General features: G+C 46.0%; 1 protein-coding gene and 1 long non-coding RNA gene across 4 annotated transcripts; one reads left to right on the top strand and one right to left on the bottom strand.

The window, feature by feature from the left end:
• The first annotated feature begins 330 nt into the window (after positions 1-330).
• LOC125550448 (uncharacterized) lies at positions 331-1,826 on the top strand. Of its 2 annotated transcripts, XR_007301641.2 has the most exons (4): positions 331-473; positions 546-738; positions 1,041-1,246; positions 1,337-1,826. It is a non-coding gene; the product is annotated as an uncharacterized LOC125550448 (long non-coding RNA). The 2 variants fall into 2 exon arrangements; XR_007301640.2 differs by having other exon boundaries at positions 546-1,246.
• A 138-nt stretch (positions 1,827-1,964) lies between these two features.
• Positions 1,965-9,591, bottom strand: PHYA (phytochrome A). Of its 2 annotated transcripts, none has more exons than XM_048713445.2 (6): positions 9,347-9,591; positions 5,616-7,733; positions 4,577-5,393; positions 3,910-4,206; positions 3,552-3,804; positions 1,965-2,276 (listed from the first exon to the last, which is right to left on the bottom strand). In XM_048713445.2, exons 2-5 carry the CDS (start codon positions 7,675-7,677, stop codon positions 3,588-3,590), a joined length of 3,393 nt encoding a protein of 1,130 aa, XP_048569402.2. In that variant the 5' UTR covers positions 7,678-7,733; positions 9,347-9,591; the 3' UTR covers positions 1,965-2,276; positions 3,552-3,587. The 2 variants fall into 2 exon arrangements, with proteins under 2 accessions (XP_048569402.2, XP_048569401.2); XM_048713444.2 differs by having other exon boundaries at positions 5,616-7,736.
• Positions 9,592-21,216: the final 11,625 nt, after the last annotated feature.

Here is a 21,216-nt window from a genome sequence, read left to right on the forward strand (position 1 = left end):
TAGTGGAAGTACTCAAAAGTACAAAGTGTCATTCTTGAAAAAACGTACGCTCTCATCAAGAAAACCTTCCTACCAATCTCCCTCCAAAGACCTAGGTCATACCAGTACTTCTCCTTTGGAATATGATCCACATTAACATGATCACTACATTTATTCATTTTTATACCCGTTGCAACGCACGAGCCCTTTTAGTAGTAGATCATCAAATAAAAGAAGGGAACAGAGGCAAATGTTTTTTTTACTGCTTTCCGGGTTTACAGCTGATGAAGGTAATGTAAATATCTAGAGGGGTCCGTCCCGTCAAAAAAATAAATATCTAGAGGGGTCCGCTATTCACCAGAAAATCTCTCGGTCCTTCCTTTTTCGTTCTCAGGGAGAGGCGGCAAAGAGAGAGAAAGGGGAGCAGCCGCCGCTTCTTCCACCGGCCCATCCCCCGCCGGTCGCAGCCGCATACCCTAGGCCTGGTTCTTGAGGTCGGGCTGCGCATCAATGACAATCGGGTGCAGCTAGACGACGCCCGCTCATCCCTTCTCTCATACTTGCAGGGAGTACCTCCTGCGGCAAGCCACGGGAGCCAGCATCGTCCGTGCCCCGCCGACGAGATCTAGAATCCCTTAGATTTCTCCGTCCTTGGTTGGGTTGTGCCAAGGTTCCGGCGTGGCCTAGCTGCTAGTTAAGTTGTGGGCTGATCTCACCATGAAGCTACTGTCCCACTTCTTCACAAAAGGCAGTAAATAGGTAATCCTTACCTCTCTAATTTTTTTCTGCAATTTAATTTAGTTGTCACTGCAAAAAAAATAAAAAATGAAAAAAATACATTTGAGAGTTTTGTTGGTTGATCTAATGATTTAATCAATGCATGGTTTGTGAGACTGCCATACTTATAGGAATGTGAGTATTTTAGACGGTTGAGAATTAAGGATATGGGATGTACCACGACCCTAAGTTCGAGCACACTACCTGTGAAAGAAATCTTTATGAGTGATGCACCACAATTTACAAAGATGTGTGTTCCATTTCATTGTTTCTTTATCATTTAGCCAATGTCACCGCTTGGTCGGCAACATGTTGAAGTTGTTCTCGATGCTAAAAACTTGCAACATGCTGAATTTCGCACCCTTGATAAAATGGGTTGCAAATTTAGCTGGGCAGCCCCCCTCCTCTGCTGTGGTGCTAACTGATGCAACAAAGTGATCAGCTTACAACAACACCACCAGCAAATTTTGCTTCGCAGAAGAATGAAAAGGTTCAGCCGAAAGAACATTATGTATGCAATACAGTTAGCAGAGAGTGCAAAACTGATCTTGATCTTGCTTCCTTCATTGAATGCCAACAGGTCTCCTGTACTAAAGAGATTCCAGGGAGAGGAAAAGGACACTGATGGTTTACCGACTGCCAGCGAAGCCACAAAAAGGCTAATATAAATTTCTTTTGAGAGATTCTACAATGCAAAAATCATGCGTACTAATTTTGCACCACTTCTTTCTGTGATACAGTCTCTGGAGAATCATAAGAATATTGTTAGGAAAAAATACAAGCACCTCAGACTAAAGTACATACACAACCGAGGTCATTTTTTCTAGCAGATTCTTGTACTCCTTTTAGTTGTTGTACCGAAGTTGTGTCAATTAATTTGGATCGGAGGGATACCAAAATTTATAACCGAGATCAGCATCTCCTGAAACGCAGCGAGCCATCGAGCTTACTGAATTTTTTCTATTCTCAGACAGAGGAAAGAACCTTTTTCTGGTATGCTTCGAGTCCCCATATCTTCTTTCTTCTTTGGAAAACGGCAAGTTATAAATAATGAAGCATCAAAGGGATAGAAAAATACACTGAGCATACATCCGACCTGTGCATAACTAAAATGCACACAGCCAACACTAACACACACACAACACAAGGATCACGCCGGCAAATAGCAAAGCCATAAAAAGACCAACACTATAATAACACAGCACAAGTAGATAACAGAACTTGAATAATCTTGTAGCCAAGTTTACACAAGTACATAACATAGCCATAAAACACTTGTAATGAAGCATCAAAGTTGAACATTACACATACATAGTAGTAGGGCGGACGAGAAGAACATAATAACACAGCACAAGTACACAACCGAACGGTGCCACACAACCTTTCTTTATCCTACAAGCCAACCTTTGCTTCTTTCTTTCTGCATTCACTTGACACTCTACCACAGCCTGCTGCAACCGCGTCGCATCTTCCCCGCAAAGACGTCACCATCGCTCGATCATGGTTCTTTCGAAATGAAGCTGGAAGGGAAAACAAAATTCTTTCAGCAAAAGGCCACAATCCCATCAGCTGTTCTTAAAACCAAAATTCTTTTAAAGACAAGGTCATACATGGAACAAGGTCTAGTGCAGAAACTGAATCAGCCATGTTTGTCCTCCTCTGAATTAAAAGTTTAAAGCAAGGACTGTACGAAAAAATAGTACGTGGGATCCAGAGAAAACTTTTTAATTTTCAACGATAAAAGTTTCTGCCACCTGTTGGAATGAGCTGCTATGTGAAAAATATCCTATCCATCAGAGGCGGAGACAGGGGGGTGCGAGCAGGGATCAGACACCCCCCATCGTCTCGCCCCCCCTGTGAATGTTCGCTAGGTATTCGTATACTGGCAGCATAAATATATCGTATGTAGACATAGCTGACGTACTATTTTAGAGTTAAACGACCCAATACTCCAGCCCAAGGGCCCAACACACAGAATCGCTAGTTACCCACGCATCAGGAAAATAGCGTACGTGCAGCCGTCCATCGAGAGTCAGTTTCGTTCCTAATGTTTTTCGTGGCTTCGTGCGCCCATGCTGGAGCTGTGCAAATTCATTCTGTGCTTCTAATCCAGCGATTGAATCATGGCTCCTTCATCAACCGATTTTGGCACAACTTAAGGTAGGCTACTGGTATTATCGTAATACAACAAACTCCCAGTAGTTTTTTAAGATCAGAGATACATACAGTGAACTAGTTCAACTACATATAAAATTAGGTTGATCAACCTATTAGATGTGGTAAGATTACAATTTAGAATTGAAATCGCGCTCTCTGTTCAAAGTTTCAAAGGTTGAAGTATGAAGAGGAGGAATATAACGAAAGTAGATTTATTTTTAAGAGGAAGGCTTCCAGCTCAAATATTCAGATACCCAAAATAAAAATCCACCTGATGTACTCTTTGAGTTAAATTTAAACTAATAGAGATGTAGAATTTTGTACTGTTAAATATTAGTTGCCAATGCTTTTGTATCAAACTATCAATGCTACTTTTGAAACGAAATTCATGTATTGGCTCTCTTGAATATATTATCTTTCTCGCCCCCCTCATGTCCGAATCCTGGCTCCGCCCCTGCTATCCATACCCCCTCATTCAGCGTTGTAGCCCCCAGCCAATGTGTTTGGGAAACAATGATCTTCACAGGTACCCTTTTGATGGAGTATGAATTAAGAAAGCAAGGAAAGATGCAAAGCCAGCAGTTGTGACAAAAGAAACACACTGCACAAGTGTACTGCGTTAGAGTTGTTTCACATACCATCTGATGATCATACGCTTTGCACTGGCTTCTTCATCAGTGCTCCATGGCCGTTGGAGCACAAGCAAGTTCGGCGGTGAGGATGAAGATTGACACACCAGCTTCCCTTAGGTGACGAACATCGCCATTCATGAGCCTCAACAGGTTTCTGGAGACCAGGAGGCCCAAGCCCTCCTCTGACTGCTGCGGGTCGTCCTCCTCAAACATCTGCGCCATTAGCTCTGCAGGGACTCCTAATCCCTGGTGCTTGATCCTGAAAACACACAGAGACAAAAATAACCATCACTAAGAATTCCCACAAGAAGACTTCGAAACTTCCTTTTCAGAAATTAACAGGCATATTGCACGACCGATGTACCTAAGTTCAAGGTCAATAAGGTGAAGATTCTCTCCGATGCTGTTCTTTGTCGCCTTGGCTGAAATCTCGACAGAACTTCCAACAGGAGAGAACTTCACTGAAATAGATAGGAAGTCAGAAAGGATCTGCTGGAGTCGAACACCATCTCCATACAGTAGTTGCTTCATAAGTCTCTCTGGCAGGTTGCAAGAGACTCTGATGCCTTTTCCCTGGCAGGCTATCAGTACTTGGCTTACAGCAGCCACCACCACATCTTGCAACACAAATTCAGCCATCTCCAAATCCAAGCAACTAGATCTGTGACCACAAATGACAGAAAGCAATTAAGTTATTTTTAGAAGATGATAACAGTGAACTATTATGCAGATAATACCTCTGAAATATAAAAGTAAGCTTGAGCAGTAAGTGAAACCATATATACTGGCTAAATTTTCCGGAAGCAGTAGAAATATAATAACAGCAGTTAGTTCAACAAGTTGTGTAAATGTAACCATGTTTGTTTGTTGTTCCATTTTAATCACATAAGTAGGCATGAAAGCAGGTGAAATTAGAACAACGAACAACGACATCAACGTACGAGGTCCGCAAACTGACAAAAAACAGGTACAGCCATAAGTAAACATGAGAACGTAATAGAACAATTCAGAAGATTTGGCAAGAAGAATACTTTTCCATGATGTTATGTTGATCCAAGTCGGCAAGTATCTTGTTTAGCTGGTGATGACAATTATCTGCAACATGGATCTGCCTCATCTGTTCTTCATTCAAATCTGTGTTCTTTAGTGCTTTTCTGGAGTAAAGCATGCCTGAGAGAGGGTTGTTGATTGCATGTCTCATGTAGGAGAAAGCTTTCAGCCTTTTTAGTGACTTCTGCTCCGAGGCTTGCTGCACCTGCAGTGCTTGTTGCAGCTCATGACTAGGAATATGAATAAAACAGAATACCCCAGTGATGAGACCACCCTCATTTTGCCTTCTGTTCACTGACAGAAGACACTCAGTGTACTTCCCGCTTCGGTCGAAGAAGCCAAATGGAGCCTTTTCCGTTTCTTCGCCGGCTAACGCGCTGTTGATAACAACACAAAGGCTTACAAATGCATCTTTGTTCTTCAAAAGGCAGGAGGCATTTCTACTGTCAAACACTTCACCGAGAAGCATCTTATCGAGCACTTCCTCTCTGTGCCACCCAGTCAGCTTGGTCATTGCAGCATTCCACTCACAACACCATCCAAATTCATCAGCACCAAATATAGGAGGAATGAGTGGGTTTGGGTTGTGAATGATCGCCATGTAGTCTCCCTCAACCCGAGTAAACTTGTCCATCACCAACTTATGGACAGTCATATCTTGGGCTACAAAGCACACCCCAACAACATCATCATGAAGGTCCCGGCTGGCACAAGCATTCACAACCAAGATAACAGGGCCATCATCTCTCTTTGGACCATGAGTCTTTACCTCAAATCGAACTTCTTTCTCTTCTTTGCCTGTTTGATTAGCGGAATATTTATTAGAGACCCATGAACGATCAATATTACTGAGTTATCAATCGCAAATTGTGTAAGCAGTTGACGCAATAGCCAGTTAGCTAGGTTCAACACACAAATTATCAACAAATGAAGATAACACAAAGTTTCTGACTAAGGAGGAAGGTAAAGTAGGCGTGGAGGTAAATAGATAGAGAAAAGAAATATAATAAATTTACTCACCCTGCAAAGCTAGATACAGCATCCTCTGGACAACTGATACAGAAGATTCCTCCACAAGGGTAAGTATGTGCCTTCCTATAGCATCATCAACTCTTAGCCCAGTCAATTCTGCCGCTTTCTGATTCCACCCATTGACCAATCCATTGCCATCTACTGCCAAGATTGGAACAGTTGCTGTTTCCATTAGACGAACCATTTCACTGGTCACTGCCTGCAATTCAGCAAGCCCATCAAGCTTTAGATCACCAATCTGCTCATCTAAACTAGCTTTTCCGGTTGGCTTGACGACACCATCCACCGCCCCTCGAAGTATAAGTTGCAATGAATGAATAGCATCCATCTCAGAATCAGTCCAAGCCAAGCTCTTCATCTTGACAACTTCAAGGAATGCCTTGAAAGACAACCTGGGGTGCATCCTTCTGCTGTCATCCATGTCCGATGGATCATTCTTTGCACCTCCCCATCTGATTTCTTTAGCTGTAGGTGACCTGAACCAAAAAAGAATATCACTGGAATTGATCTTAGCCACTGCCATCCCACAAACCGTATCACCAAGAGCAGAGGCTCCTGGGTAGCCAGCATCATGGAGGCTCTCAGTACTCAAGCCAGTGGAGTCCATGTGAACTTCCGACAGCCACAAGGCAAGATCGCGTATCTGAGACTCGGTTGGTGCAGTACCCAGACGCCATACTTTGCCCCCATACAAAAGAGCAGCACCGTCACATTTGATTAGGTCCATGATATTGGGTGCCCCTGATACTATAGTCAGGGGAGAGGCTTCCTTGAACAGCATGTCAGAGAGAATTGTTTGCATCCTCAGTATGCTTTTTTCACGTAACTGTTTCTGTACTTCAAACTCCTTGTTGACATGGACAGCAAACACCTGTGCTAAGAACTCACAAGCATAGCGCAGCGGAAAAGGGACATATCTAGGGCTCTCATGGTGGCAAACAATAAGGCCCCATAGTATCTTCTTCTTCTGCTGCTGTGCTGGTTGTTCAGACCCGACCTCGTCATCCTCTTCATTCTCATTAACCACAACAGCCATGACAAGGGATGCAATTGAGTTCATGTTCTCCATATACTGAAGGTGACAGCTGTGTGCTGCCCTGAGTGCTGAACCACACAAGCTAATATCAAAGGGGAGTGCCTCATCTTCAATGACCTTTATGGGTCTTGCGCGGACATCGCAGATCAGCCGCACTTTGTTCTTCATGAAAAGAAACCTGGCTGCTTGAGGGATATCAGTGGCTGGATAGTGCAGGCCCAGATAAGGCTCAAGGCCAGGCTTTGTGATCTCGGCGAAGACCTCGCCATGGTTATCTTCATGAAACTTGTAAGCCATAACCCTATCATACCCTGTAAGGTCAAAGACTTCCTTGACCACAGTATTGCATAGCAGCTCCATGCTTCCACCTGGCAGTGCCTGGATCTTGGAGATTGCCTTGGCAGCAAGCTTGTAAGACTGCAAGGCCCCAGCAGCAGTGGCAGGAAATTCTGTGGGGTTTACAGGCTCAAAGTCTACCACCAAACATCCGGTTGCTCGGTGAACAATGGCATAGAAAGGCTTGCCTGAGGTCTTGCACTGAACCAGGATAGGATTCAGCAAAGAAACATCAGCAAACCCTAGTGCCTTGTGCAGAGCCGCGGCACCCTGGTCAGTGAACAGAGACCGTACATTTGTGCCGATGTCAAGCCTTGGGGGATCGTCGACACTGGGCACTGCATGGCTGACAGTTGTAAGCATTTCTGGCGCGTTCTCACTGAACGCGATGACATTGAAGCTCTTCTCATCAAGGGCCAACAAGCAACCAAACGACTGGATCATCTTCCCTCTCTGAATGTGCTGCAAGTAGGCTATGACCTTCTCTGACCGCCCTTCCTGCAGCACAGTTGGAGTGTCCCGCTGGGCTTCGACCAGCTTGGAGTAGTCGAAGGAGTCACTAGATTCTTCAAACTCAGCATTGAGTTCAGCATCAAGGGTTGTTTGTGCCAACACCCTTTCCTGGGTGCTCTGGCGGTTCCTGCTGGACGAACTGGAAGCAGCCCTTGAGGAAGACATCTGCTGCCTCGAGTACTTGAACCGCTCTCAGCAGCGGTGTCTCCTGTGTGTCACTCCTGCTGGACATAGATAAATGAGAAGCGGCAAACACTAATTAGTAGTAAAATATAAAAGTATGGTAAACCATTAACGGCTTGCAAAAAAAAAAACACAGAGACGATCATAATGGCTAAATATATTTGCTTGGTGCTACTAAAGATGTGTTTCTTTTCCTGGTTTAAGAAGCGTGAACAAATTTGACAGAGACTAGAAGAATAAAGATCCATAAAGTACAAAATCTCCTGCAAACCCAAAAAGCTTGTAAAGAGACTTCCCACGCTAACCATAGGGAAGTCAAATTTGTATATCTGCAATGGTGCAACTTATCCTATTCATCACTTGAATATTTTCAAAGCGATCAGTCGGCTGTGATTTTAGCTGGGTCGGGTTCACTCTTCTCAACATTACTGTAACCAGATGGTCCTTTTTCCAAACAAAATATATGGCTTAATAAAAGGTACTCCCTCTGTAAACTTTTATAAGATGTTTTAGGCCACTACTTTAGTGGCCTAAAATTTCTTATAAAAGTTTATAGAGGGAGTAGAATAACAGTTGGAACAATTTCTTATACAGGAGTCAATTATCTTATCTGGAGAAAAAGAATGTGGCCATAGTATTGGGAAGGTTAGTTCTGGCCTTTCTGTTGTGTACTTGTATTATTTCTCTTGATTGATGCAGAGGAGGCCGGGGTTATCCCCTTTTCGAAAGAAAAAACTTGTATTATTTCTCTTTTCCTTTTCTTGCGAAGAGTGTACTTGTATTATTTCAACAAATACAGAATACCCCCATGCCAAAATTGGGAAGGAAAAAACTCTAGCAAGGCACGGCCAACACTTACAGGTACTTCCAGTAAATATGCCTTCCCGGATCATGGTTCCATTTCATATGTATTCCTCGTAGAGGTGTGGATTTTGAGTTTTCGCGTACCAAAGCTCCTGGTTTTCTAGCTAGTACATCATAGTGCAAGACTGAAAGCTTAAAAGGTTTCAGAAAAGGCAACTAACCTACAGCTACAAGAGAACAGGAAGAAGCTAAATGATGAATCGAATCGAACAACAAAAAATCAGCACGCTACTATCATCGAGATATCTATCACCGCAAACAACCAAGCAAAGCAGATTACAAGGGGCCTCCGTCTCAGCAAAGCGATCTCCGGGATCAATGAACCGCTCGGCGATTCTGTCATTCCGGCGACACTGACATGGCACATGGGAAGTCTGTAAATGGGACGAACACCAGCACCATAACACCTCTATCGCTCCCAAATCAGCCGAGCAGAGAGATGCTCTGCTTTCACTAGTCAACCAGAAAGGGGATTCTGATTCTGAATCCCCACACTTACATACTACAGAACAGGAACGTCACTCTCTCAGCCTTCGCCACAAATTCATGCTGTGTAGTAGTATGATGCTAGGCCCTGACCACCGGGAACAGAGCAGGAACGTCGCCCTCTAGCTTCCCAGGATCAAAGGGGGGAGGAAAATACCTTCTGAACTGGTATCACCATCACACATCCAAAGTCAACAGGGAAGAAAACCTTTCCGGCATCACTATGATACATCAAAGCTCCAAGCCTCCAAGCATACATACACGCAGGCGGAAGGAGGAAGGAGAGGAGAGGAGAGGGTACCTGCTGCCCGGCGCCGGCGGCAATGGAGAGGTGAGGTAACGGGGCCGTGGTGGAGGGGAGGAGTGGAGTAGTGGAGTGAGCAGGGAGTGAGGCCCGTGGGTGGTGGACGCGAAGCAAATAAATACTGGAAGTGGCGGCGTGGCGTGGCGCGCCGACCCTTGCTCCGCGCCGCGCCGCGCCCATGACCGGCGCGGATGGGAGGGCGATGGGAGCTGTCGACGCTTAATTGGCCGCAGCCTTTCCATGTCGACTTGATTAACCTAATAACTTCACCTGCTTCCCATCGGGGGTTAACCCGTTGTGGAACTGCACGATATCGTTGCCCTTTCCTCAACGAGCTGCTCGATCTGTGATTTTTCTTCCTTTTTAAAACCGTTCTGCTATTCCGCCCTCCCCACACACACTTCCTTTTCGCGAATGCGCAAATGACTTGAGTATCATTGTATTTTGTTCATCTCATTTATATCACAGGAATCATATTACAAGTCACGTGCAAACTGACATGTCAAAACTGAAAGACGCTAGTCTTTGCATAAAGAAACAACAACCAAGAAGTAAAATTATAATCAAGACCGAAAGATTCTTTAAACTTGACACCAACGCCCGTCACCTGTCTCTCAAACGACCACAATAACCACCAAAGAAAAAAAAACGACAGATCACCTTCACACCCGAGCTCGAAGCGGCTCCGTCACCGATATGCACCTTTACGGACCTTCAAGGATGAAACAATTACTGTTGAAAGAATCAGGCCGGGGCAACACCCCGAACACGCCATCAAACTCCGGGTCCCCGAAACAGAAACATTATTTGTCTAGTCCGGACTCGTCCACAGACAGAGAGATGGTGCCGCCCGCCATCCAACCCTTTCCCCTAAACGTCCGTCTTTGTTTTTTTCCTTAAGTCAGCAACACTTAAAATAATAGCATATCAAACATTTGATGAGTGAAAATATTCAAATGAGGTAGTAGTTCTAATTTTAAAACAATTCGATCAAGTTTTGAGATAAAATAGTTCAAACTTGAATTCAACTCACACATATGTTTCAGTTGTCCCCTTTAACCACCCACAAATGCTCAATTAATTTGAGCTGCTCATGAGTTGCTCGATACTGAATTTATTGACGCATATGAACAAACTGATCAAATGTGTTCAGATGTTGATGTAGAAGTTGCATAGGATCACTGATGTACTCAAATTCCAGACCTTCAATGACATCTTCACCTTCATCCTCCATGACCAGGTTGTGCATGACCATACAACATGTCATCACCTCCAACAAGGTCTCGGATTCCCTTGTTTAGCAAATCCACAAACAACAGTAAAATGGGCTTGAAGCACTCCAAATGCTCTCTCCACATTCTTTCTAGCTCCTTCTTGTTATTGGGCAAAGTGAGCTCTTTTCTGATCAACTGACTTAAAGATGGTCTTCACAAAGGTACCTCATAGAGGATAGATATTATCAACCAAATAGTAGCTCATGATGTACTCATGCCTATTCACGGTGTAGCTACACAAAAAGGAGCTTGACCTTCAGTCTAAGAGGGAAGTCACATCAACGCACTTAGGGAGGAGCGTGATGAACACCTCAATGAGCTTTTGGAACACTATCGTTATTATTCATTTTTTGTGATAAGCATGTTTATTATTCTACTAAAAGACCACGGCTAAGAAATTACCATTGAATAGAAACCATATGTGATTTATAGATACTTTACAGAATTTAACTTTTATGTTCTTGTAGTAGTTAGTGACGAAAACCTACAAAGTTTGAACCTCAAAAAGAGTCAGTGTTATGAATTGAGTGCGACTCGGATGCGAATTGAGTGTGACTCAGATGGTTAGCTTCCTTGTGGTGAAACCAATTCACCAGGGCTTAAGTCCTAAATTTAGCATTGATACTCGCATTTTATTCCTTCATTTATTTTAGTCTTTCTGGCGGCACCTACTCAATATCTAGAAGGTGTTCATAGAGATAGTGTTTTGGTGCATGCGTTCCACACGGATAGATATATGTACGTGTGTCTGAGCATCTGCAATTGCTTTTAATTTTAATAGTATAGATGTAAACGATCATACATACGCGTATCAGCGATTGTATTGTATTAATTTTATTTTATTTTGTAAAAATCAGCACCCCACATAGCAACTTGGAACGACGAGACATCATATCTCATTGTCAAGCTTGGGGTATGGCTCGCTCTAATCAGCATCCAAACGGTTGAGTCGCTTCGTCTTGCTGCCTACTATTTAGTGCATTGTTGAATGCCTTTCCAAAGCTGTTTAAGCTTACATAGGTTTTTCTAAAAAAAACGTAAGATCTCGTTTGTTTTCTCTTTATATCTGACAATTGAGCATTGTTTTTCTCAATTATGTACAAGTATAATGCACCCACACAAAAATCACACCTGCTTTCTCAAAAGTCACGGTGATCACGATGGACACACATGCTAACCGTCCAAGAGACTTCCCTAATGACGATGGTGGTCATGGGAAAGACGGGGCTATCACGTCTTTGCCAGAAGCAGCCATCCGCGCGAAACCGTTGTGGCATCCAACCAGGCGTTCCCCTAAAACTTCAGAGCATCTACAACCGATCATTTTAGACTAACAGTTCTATTAGTGCTTCGCCATGAAAAGTGCGTTGACCGGGCTTCTTAAACTGGCCGTGGACGACCGAGCTTACCGGCACCCCTTAAACCCAACCCAAATTTAAGATGGATATGGGGAGACCCAGGCGCATTTGCCATGTTAGCACGACCAACCATGACCCGCATAGACCACACACAAAATAACCGCCCCGAGTGAACCCTAATTTCACTTCACTCTCCGCTCCTCAGGGGTATCAGTGGGTGCTCGTGCCCATGCCAACAGTGCGATGGATCCGGAGGCGTGCGTTTCCCGCCATAGGGAGTGGCGGGCTAGGGATAGGGCGGCGGTGTCGAAAGCAGTCGTACATTCTGCCCGCGCCGACGCAAATTGCCTGCGGAGTCAAAATAATCTGGTTAAGTTTTGAGATAAAATAGTCCAAACTTGAATTCAACTCGGACATATGTTATAGTTGTCCCATTTAACCTTCCATAAATGCTAAGTCAAACCTTTCTTGAGCTGCTCATGAGTTGCTCAATACTGAATTTATTGACGCATTTGAACAAATTGATCAAATGTGTCTGAATTCTGATGTGAAAGTGGGATAGGATCACCAATGTACTCAAATTCTAGACCTTCAACGACGTCTTCTCCCTCATCCTACATGATCATGTTGTGCATGACCATACAACATGTTATCACCTCACACAAGGTCTCACATTCCCTTGTTTAGCAAGTGCGCGAGCAACAGCAAAACGGGCTTGAAGCACTCCAAATGCCCTCTCCCCGTTCTTTCTAGCTCCTTCTTGTTATTAGGCAAAGTGGGCTTTTTTCTGACCAACTGGCTCAGAGATGGTCTTCACAAAGATACCTCATAGAGAATAGATACATAAAAAAGAGTCGGTGTTGCGAATTGAGCGTGGCTCAGATGGTTAGCTTCCTTGTGGTGAAACCAACTCACCAGGGTTCAGGTCCTAAATTTAGCACTGATGTCGCACTTTTCTTGATTTATTTTAGTCTTTTTGGCGGTAGCTACTTAATATCTCGGAGGTTCTCACATAGATAGGGTTTTGGTGCATGCGTTCGTACGGATAGTTGTATGTACGGTGTGTGAGCACTCTGCGATTGCTTTTATTTTCAATATAGTACAGATGTAAATGATCATACATACATGTATCTGTGATTGTATTGTATTAAAAAGTCATTTTTTGTAAAAGTCAGCACCCCACATAGCAACCTGGAACGACGAGACATCATATCTCCTTGTCAAGCTCAGGGCATGACTCGCTCTAGTCAGTATCCAAACGGATGAGTTGTTTCGTCTTGCTGGCTAATATTTAGTGCCTTGTTGAATGCCTTTCCAAAGCCGTTTAAGCTTACGTAGGATTTTCTAAAAAAATGTAAGATTTTATTTGTTTTCTCTTTATATCTGACGGTTAAGTATTAATTTTCTCAACTATGTACAAGTATAATGCACCCACACAAAAATCACACATGCTTTCTTAAAATTCATGGTGATTGCTATAGACACACATACTAATCGTCCAAGAGACTTCCCAACGACGGTGGTCACGAGAAAGACGACGTTGTCACGCCTTTGCCAGAAGCAGCCATCCGCGCGAAACCATCGTGGCATCCAGCCAGGCATTTCCCTAAAACCTACATCCGATCATTTCAAACTAACGATTTGATTAGTGTTTCGTCATGAAAAGTGAGTCAATCGGGCTTCTTAAACTGGTGGTGGACGTCCGAGCTTACCGACACCCCTTAAATCCAACCCAAATTTATGATAGATATGAGGAGGCCTAGACACATTTGCCATGTTAGCCCAACCCACCATGACCCGCATAGACCACACGAGTGCATCATAATTTCACTTCACTCTTAATTTCACTTCACCATAATTTCATTTCAAACTAACAATTTGAACTTAATACTCTAGATGCATGCTGGATAGCGGTCGATGTGTGAAGTAATAGTAGTAGATGCAGGTAGGAGTCGGTCTATTTGTCTCGAACGTGATGCCTAAATACATGATCATACCTAGATATTCTCATAACTATGCTCAATTCTGTCAAATGCTCAACAATAATTTGTTCACCCACCGTAAAATACTTATGCTCTCGAGAGAAGCCACTAGTGAAACCTATGGCCCCCGGGTCTATCTTCCATCATATTAATCTTCCAACACTTAGTTATTTTCATTGCATTTTATTTTACTTTGCATCTTTATCATAAAAATACCAAAAATATTATATTATCATATCTATCAGATCTCACTCTCGTAAGTGACCGTGTAGGGATTGACAACCCCTTATCGCGTTGGTTGCGAGGATTTATTTGTTTTGTGTAGGTGCGAGGGACTTGCGCGTAGCTTCCTACCGGATTGATACCTTGTTCTCAAAAACTGAGGGAAATACTTACGCTACTTTGTTGCATCACCCTTTCCTCTTTAAGGGAAAACCAACGCAGTGCTCAAGAGGTAGCAGTCCCCACCTGGCGGCCACCCAACCGCCACCGGTCGTCTTATTTATGACGACCACCGACAGCGGGCCCACGCGTCAGCCAGTGGAAGCGTCCTTTTTTAACCACGCGTGCGGCGGGGTCGGCCTCATCCACTTCTCCCGTCCACATCTGCCCCCCACCACTCCCTTTGCTTCCTCGCCGGCGACCGAAAACCCTAGCCATGGGCCTCTTCGGCAGCAGCAATGGCAAGGGCAAGGGCACCCCCGGCGCCTCGTCCTCCCATGCTCCCCTTCCTCCTCCTCCTCCTCCTCCTCCTCCAGTAGCGATGCGTTTCCGCCCTGGTCGCCGGCGCCTGCACATCCCGGTGCACCAAGCGTGGTGGCACTGGGTGTACAGGCAGCCATTGTCGTACCCCGATGTCACGCTGCCGCACCGTTGGCATCTGGATCCGCAGCGGATCCCGGTGCCGGTGGTTCCTCGTACCCAACAGGCGCATGACGACGAGGTGCGCAGGCGCCGCGCGCAGCTCATGCCGGAGCAGCGTCGGCTGCTAGAGTACGCTGCCGACTCCCCCAACTGGGAGGCGTGGTTCGCCCTCGAACACGAGGAGCAATGGCGCTCGGGTGTCGACGCCGTCCCGCCGTCGTTCCCATCGCCGCCCCCGCAGGTAGAGCCGGAGGACATGGAGGCGGAGGCGGAGTACCAAGCCGCCCTCGAGGAGGCCCTGCAGCACGCGCTGGAGGCTAACCGCCTCGAGGAGGACAAGCACTGGGATGGGCTGGAGCAAGCCCTTGCCCTGTCGGCAGCGGAGGACTTTGTCCACAACCCGCTCTTCGTGCCGCCACCGTCGCCGCCCGTCCATCCCAAGCCGGAGCTGGAGCCGACGCGTAAGCGCTCCCCGCCTCCACCCACTTGGCCGGAGGAGGCTTACTCGTGGACAGGTCAGTACCGCGAGTGGGTGAGCGCGCCTCCCGTCCACTTTGCCGCGACGCCGGAGAAGGAGGCAGCCCACCTCGAGCGATGGAAGGAGCACTGGCTCCGCCAGGAGCAGGCCGACGGCGAGGAGCAGATGCGCTACGACGCCATGCTCCAACGCGACACGGAGGCGCTCCGGCTCGAGGAGGAGGAGGAGGAGCGCGCGCGGCTTGCCGCAATGCCGCCGGCCCAGCAGACGCCGGAGGAGGCTGCCCTGACAGCGTACCAGGCGGCGTTCGGGTGGGCTGGCCCTGCTCCGGTCTTCATCGACCTCACTGATGACGGCGGCATTGACGGCAAGGGCAAGAGTAAGGCCGATGACGTCTAGGGCAGCGTGCCAGGCGGCAGCAGGCGGGCGCAGACTTTTTTTAATGTTTTATTTAATGTTTATTAGATTTAGGTGGACTTTGACCGACGTTTGACCGGCCACTTTATGTTTAATTATGTTGATTTCATGCAACTTATTTTTTTTTCACGGCGGCACATTTGGGTCGGCCTCTCCGTTGGGCGGTCAAGCCGACCCATTTTAAAATGTGGACGCGCATGTTTGCTTGGTCGATCTAAACAGACCAAAAGCGGACAAAAGCATGTGTCCGTCCGGGTCGCCCCGTTGGAGTTGCTCTTAGGGTACTGAATATGAGGTATACTAGATCATTGATGGCGCGCGTTGCTGCGCCCGTCTATTTTGTCAGTTAAATAATATAATATTTGTAAATATACAGACACATGGACGCAAGACGAATGAAACTTTTGCAAAAACTCGACCGTAACATTACTCAATTATCGAAGAGCAACTTTTTGCAAGAAAGTAATGTGGTAGTAGAGGAGAGCTCGCATTTGTCTTGTGTCTAGTGGACTTGGAAGTTGATTCCAGTTTAGACTTACTGGTCGTTCCTTAATGTAGACTCTTGATGGGTACTTAATAAATGTATTTGAAGGGGAGTTTTTGCAATGTACACAATCCTAATTTATTACCTATTTATATTCAACTATTTGTTGGGAGAGGAGACATGAGTTTGATTGACTTTGGCTGGATTTGTGCCATCAGTCAGTTCATAGGTGGTCAATATACAAATTGGGTTGTTATGAAAACATACACAACAATCTAGTATTAATAAAATAAACCGTCAATAAGATGACAATCACCAGGAGAAAACAAATATGTACATGTAATTTGACAACCTTTCAATGTTGATTTTAAGCATGGTGCATCGATGAAATCTCCACTAATTTATACCCAGTGGACATCCATCTTCAACAGCAAAAAATAAACTCTGCTTGATTCTTGAGGCATTATTACATCCATGGACAAAGATTCCTAAAGAATGAATTTAATTAGGTAGGTAATAAAATAGCACTGAAATGTACCATACAAGGAGCCTATAGCAATAAGATCTTTCACTTATTTAAGAGCAATCCGACTGAATGATATTTGCAGGAAGTCGTAAATTGGCAGCAATATATGATACGTGAAGAGGCCATCCAAATATATCATCATGGAGAAGGGTCGACTTGCCCAAAAGAAATAATGTCCAAAGTGGCTACCGATGGGCAGTTGAACACCTTGCACCACATACAAAAAGAAAAGCTCACAGTTAGAGCACGTAATATCATGAGCAAGATGGACAATATAATCAGAAACTCAGAAAATAAAGAAAAATGATAACTATCACAGGTCGCATACTGGACACAGGATGGGACAAGGCACCATGAGGCCAAAATTTTCATATAAGATTAGCACATATTAGTAGTGTGAAAATATATTTTATATGGCAAAAGGAAACCATGTGTATAGCTGACATGTAGATGAATGGGATGCAAATAGATTAGTACGACCATAATATGTCTTTTTTAAAGATCAAAATATGTCTTTTGACCTGTGTCTCAATATTCCTAAAAAAAGCATATAGTTGGAGTAACATTTCATGGAATTTTCAACTCTACTTGAATCAATCAGAAGCTATTTTAGGTGTAATAAATGTCAATATAGTAAGACTCGAAATAAGAGAATTCCCACCTGCTTTATATATTCGCCCGCGCACTCAATATTTCCCTTCCGTAAGTCCTGAATAACCGCATGATTCATCAAGTAACCAACACTGTAAAAAAAATATAAGTGCATGTGAATAGAAAATACTCCTACTAGTTGTAGTGCTTGTTAACCCATCCACCAATTGCTACCAAAACTAAATAAACTCAACTCACATCAACCTGAAACTGAAGAGATTGAAAGCGGTAGGGGGGGATGTGTAACCTGGAGTTTTTCAGATATAAAACGGTCACATATATATCCTATGGAAATGTGAAGTCCCAAAAATCAGAATCAGTCGCGCAGAACAAGTATCAAACACTTGGCAGGCCCAAATGGTAATACTCCCGAGAGAGATTATTAGAAAGGGCATGGAGAGAAATCTCAACCAAGGGAGAAGACAGAAGGGTGCCAGATCAACATGGACGGATCTGCACAAAATGAAGCTTGAGATAATGATGAGAACCCATAGTGAGAAGGGCACACAGATGGTAGAGGAGCTGCTTGGTTCTGCTCCCGGAACAACAGGAGAGCATGAGGCGACGGAGCAGATATTTACAGGCACACGAACTAAAGCAGGTATAGGCTGCCAAAGCAATAACGTACCTCTACTAATCAACGTTGCGAGTAGTGCACATCAACTGCTATGAAAGCTTCCAGGAATTGATGCTTCAATGCTTCCTTTAATGTCGGCAGATCGAACATCGATCTGATTTCCGCCGTGCCGTTTCGCATGTTTCTACCGCTTCAGTTGTCGAGATGTACGAAGAGATCCACGTTGGTCGCTGACTCCCGCATCATCGCCTCCCCGACATTGCTTCGGCCCGCCTTGGCCAGCCGATCAGGAAGGCCATCTGCCGTTTGCTCGATCGCCATCTCTCTTTGGACTAGATGTTTTTCTTCTTCTATTCTTTTAAGCAAACCGAAGTGTGATCCAACTGTTGAGCTGTTCGGTGGGCTTTGTCCGATGCTAGGCCCGCAAAACATTTTTCTGGCATACCCCGCACCCCAAAAGGCCCCAATTAATGAGAGAATGCCAATTTTGTTCCAGGAGCAGCGGCCCATACAACATCCAGCCCAGCTACAGGAAGTGTTTCGCTGAGAAATTGATCCAACGGCCACAAAACATATAGGGGATGGATTAGACGGTTCAGAATGGTGAGGGCGTGAGAAGCCTCCTAGAGTGCACAATTATAATGTCTTTAAATGAGTGCGCGCGCGCGGCGATTTTATGATTAATCGGTCACTGTGCAGGACATATAGTGTTCGATATATCGATCTACAGATGCTCTCACGCGGCGCATAACCGTAGGCGCGGTGACGCCGACGACGAAACGAACCCGCCGGAGCGGAGGCCGAGCGCTCGGGGCCGCAAAGCAAGCGCGGCGAGCACGCGTGCGTGCGTTGCGCGCGCTGTCACGCCACGCGGCGGCAACGGCTCGGCAACGCCGCCAGCGCCAGCGCCGTGCCGTCCCACCCGCGGGCGCGCCCACGGCAACGGCCTGGACCGGGCAGCAGCGATCGCCTTTCCCTTTTCTTTCGAGATCTTTCCTTGTTTCTTTTCTGGGTCTGGCCGAGTCGCGTGGCGTCTCTCGGCAGGGCGTCGGGTCGGGGTTGCCACTTGCGGACAGGGGCACGTGACCCGCACGTGGCCACGGCGGGCCTCCCCATATGCGGGCTAGAACCTTCAATGCTTTATCCATGGCCATGGGAGCTGCACCTGCGTGGCTGCTGCCTGCTGGCCAACGACACCCATGTCGACGCCCGGGCTCGTGCCTCACTGACATATGGCGCCTTCTGCGCATGGGCCCCGCTGTCAGTCAGCGACTCCTGTCCCTGACTCCCTCTACACCACGGTCTTCTCTTCCAACATGTACGCCACTGCTATGGCAATGTTCATGGCCAGCTTGCGTGCGTTGTTTATTTGGCTTCCAGAGGCCTCTCGGCGGGTGCATGTTTATAATATAATAAGTCGCCCCTGACGTCGGATTGATGCGTTGTTTATTGGGCTTCCAGAGGCCGCTGGGCACGTTTCAGGTGAGTTTCCTGCTCCAGGATTGATGCCGCCTCTGACTGTAAATAAACTCACGTTAGGCAGCGGACTGAGAGAGTGATGGGAGAAAGACATTCCACTGGCATGTCCAATCTACTGTTTCCATGCATCGATGCCCGAAACGAAACTCTGAGAGGCGCTGCCATAGATCGAGTCACGATGGACGATGCAACTAGCATCACCATCTCTATTCAACCGAGGCAACAACGAATAGTTAAAACCCATGTCTTCCAGAAATATCCCAAAGCTACGCCCGGCATCGATGTCAGTCAGCAGATTTCCGATCATAGAAATATGAGTCCTCCAGAAATATCCCAAAGCTACGCCCGGCATCGGCCGATCTTGCTGTTTTGACCTTTTTCGTAAAGTTCAGCCAGATTTGACCTTGATTCGTAAAAATTTCAAGATTTGATCCTTTTACTGTTGTCATTGGTCTCGGCGGTAGGGTAGCACGATCTACCGCCTGGGTCTGTGATGACAGGATTTAACTACGCTGTCACGTTCGTTTGATATCAAAAATACCTTACCGCTAAGGTATTTGGCGGTAGGCTGTATAATTTTACTGTGTTCTTGCCGATCGGCCTATGAGCAAGACGCAGAGCCGACAGCACCACATGCACGCATGCACCATTGCAGTTTAGGCCACCGAGTTAGATACTACAACCCTAGTAGCTCGTCCTCTAGCACGCACAGTTAATACCCCTGGTGTACTACTTCTGGTGCTAGCCTTCGTCTCAGTCTAGTCATGCATGTAGTTCATCTTCACTACTATTAAACAATCAAACAAGAATTTTTTTAGATGCATCCCGTAATTAGTCCCACAACATCGCACAAACCAATCAGCACCACACGATTAGGCCCACGAGTTTAAATCTAACCGTCATCATTGATTTAATATCTTTCTGATGTGCACTTAGCAATTTCCAATGACTGACCGTACTCCATCACAAGAGGAGTACTCGAACTACCAGCCCTACGCCCCTACAATCCCGCATCCCCTACAATCATGGAAGGCAATCGTCCAGATCCTGAAATCACGCAAATGATTTCCTTCTATGCATCATATCCTGCCTCCTGCCACTTCTAAACTAAAATACACGCACAATAAGCCTTGTCGTGGATCATGTAAGAATTGCAGGCGCTACAATTAGGGGCCCCAGCTGCCGTCCTTGGGAGCGGCTCACCGCCCGGCGCTCCTCCACTCGGCTGCCGCCTAACGCACACCAGCCCCTCCTTAAGCGCGGAGTCTGCGACTGCTAGGCCATGCGGGAGTGCAGGTGATGCGGCTCGAGGCGATCGGGATGCGGGATCCAGGTGTCGGCGGCGCATCTCGCCAGCTCAATGGATGGCGCTGGCGGCGACAGCGAGGCGACATGGAGGAGCTCGGGGAGGACGCCAGCGCTTCTGTCCGTGCTGGGAATACACGGAGGCGACCAAATCTGGGGCGGCGGCGACGGTTGCAGACGACTTCGGTGGCGGCGTGATGCCTCCTGTACGGCTGCATCGGTGGTTAGAGAATGAAGGAGGAGGAGAGAAAAGAAAAGAGGAGGGCGTGGTGGCGCGGCTCATCGTTTTGGTCGTCGGCGGCGGAGGAAGACCCGTGTTTTACCTTCGACAGATTGTGAGGCCCAAGAAATTTCAATAAAAGGAGATAGCGTTCCTGCACATCACCAGAACCATAAAGGTAAACATTCATTTATGCATTTCCTTATAATTCTGTTTCCTGGCAATTTTTTACATATTGTTACAAACCATTAT

The sequence above is a fragment of the Triticum urartu genome, chromosome 4A (genome assembly GCF_056163025.1).
Source record: "Triticum urartu cultivar PI428250 chromosome 4A, HENAU_Tu73, whole genome shotgun sequence".
NCBI lineage: Eukaryota > Viridiplantae > Streptophyta > Magnoliopsida > Poales > Poaceae > Triticum > Triticum urartu.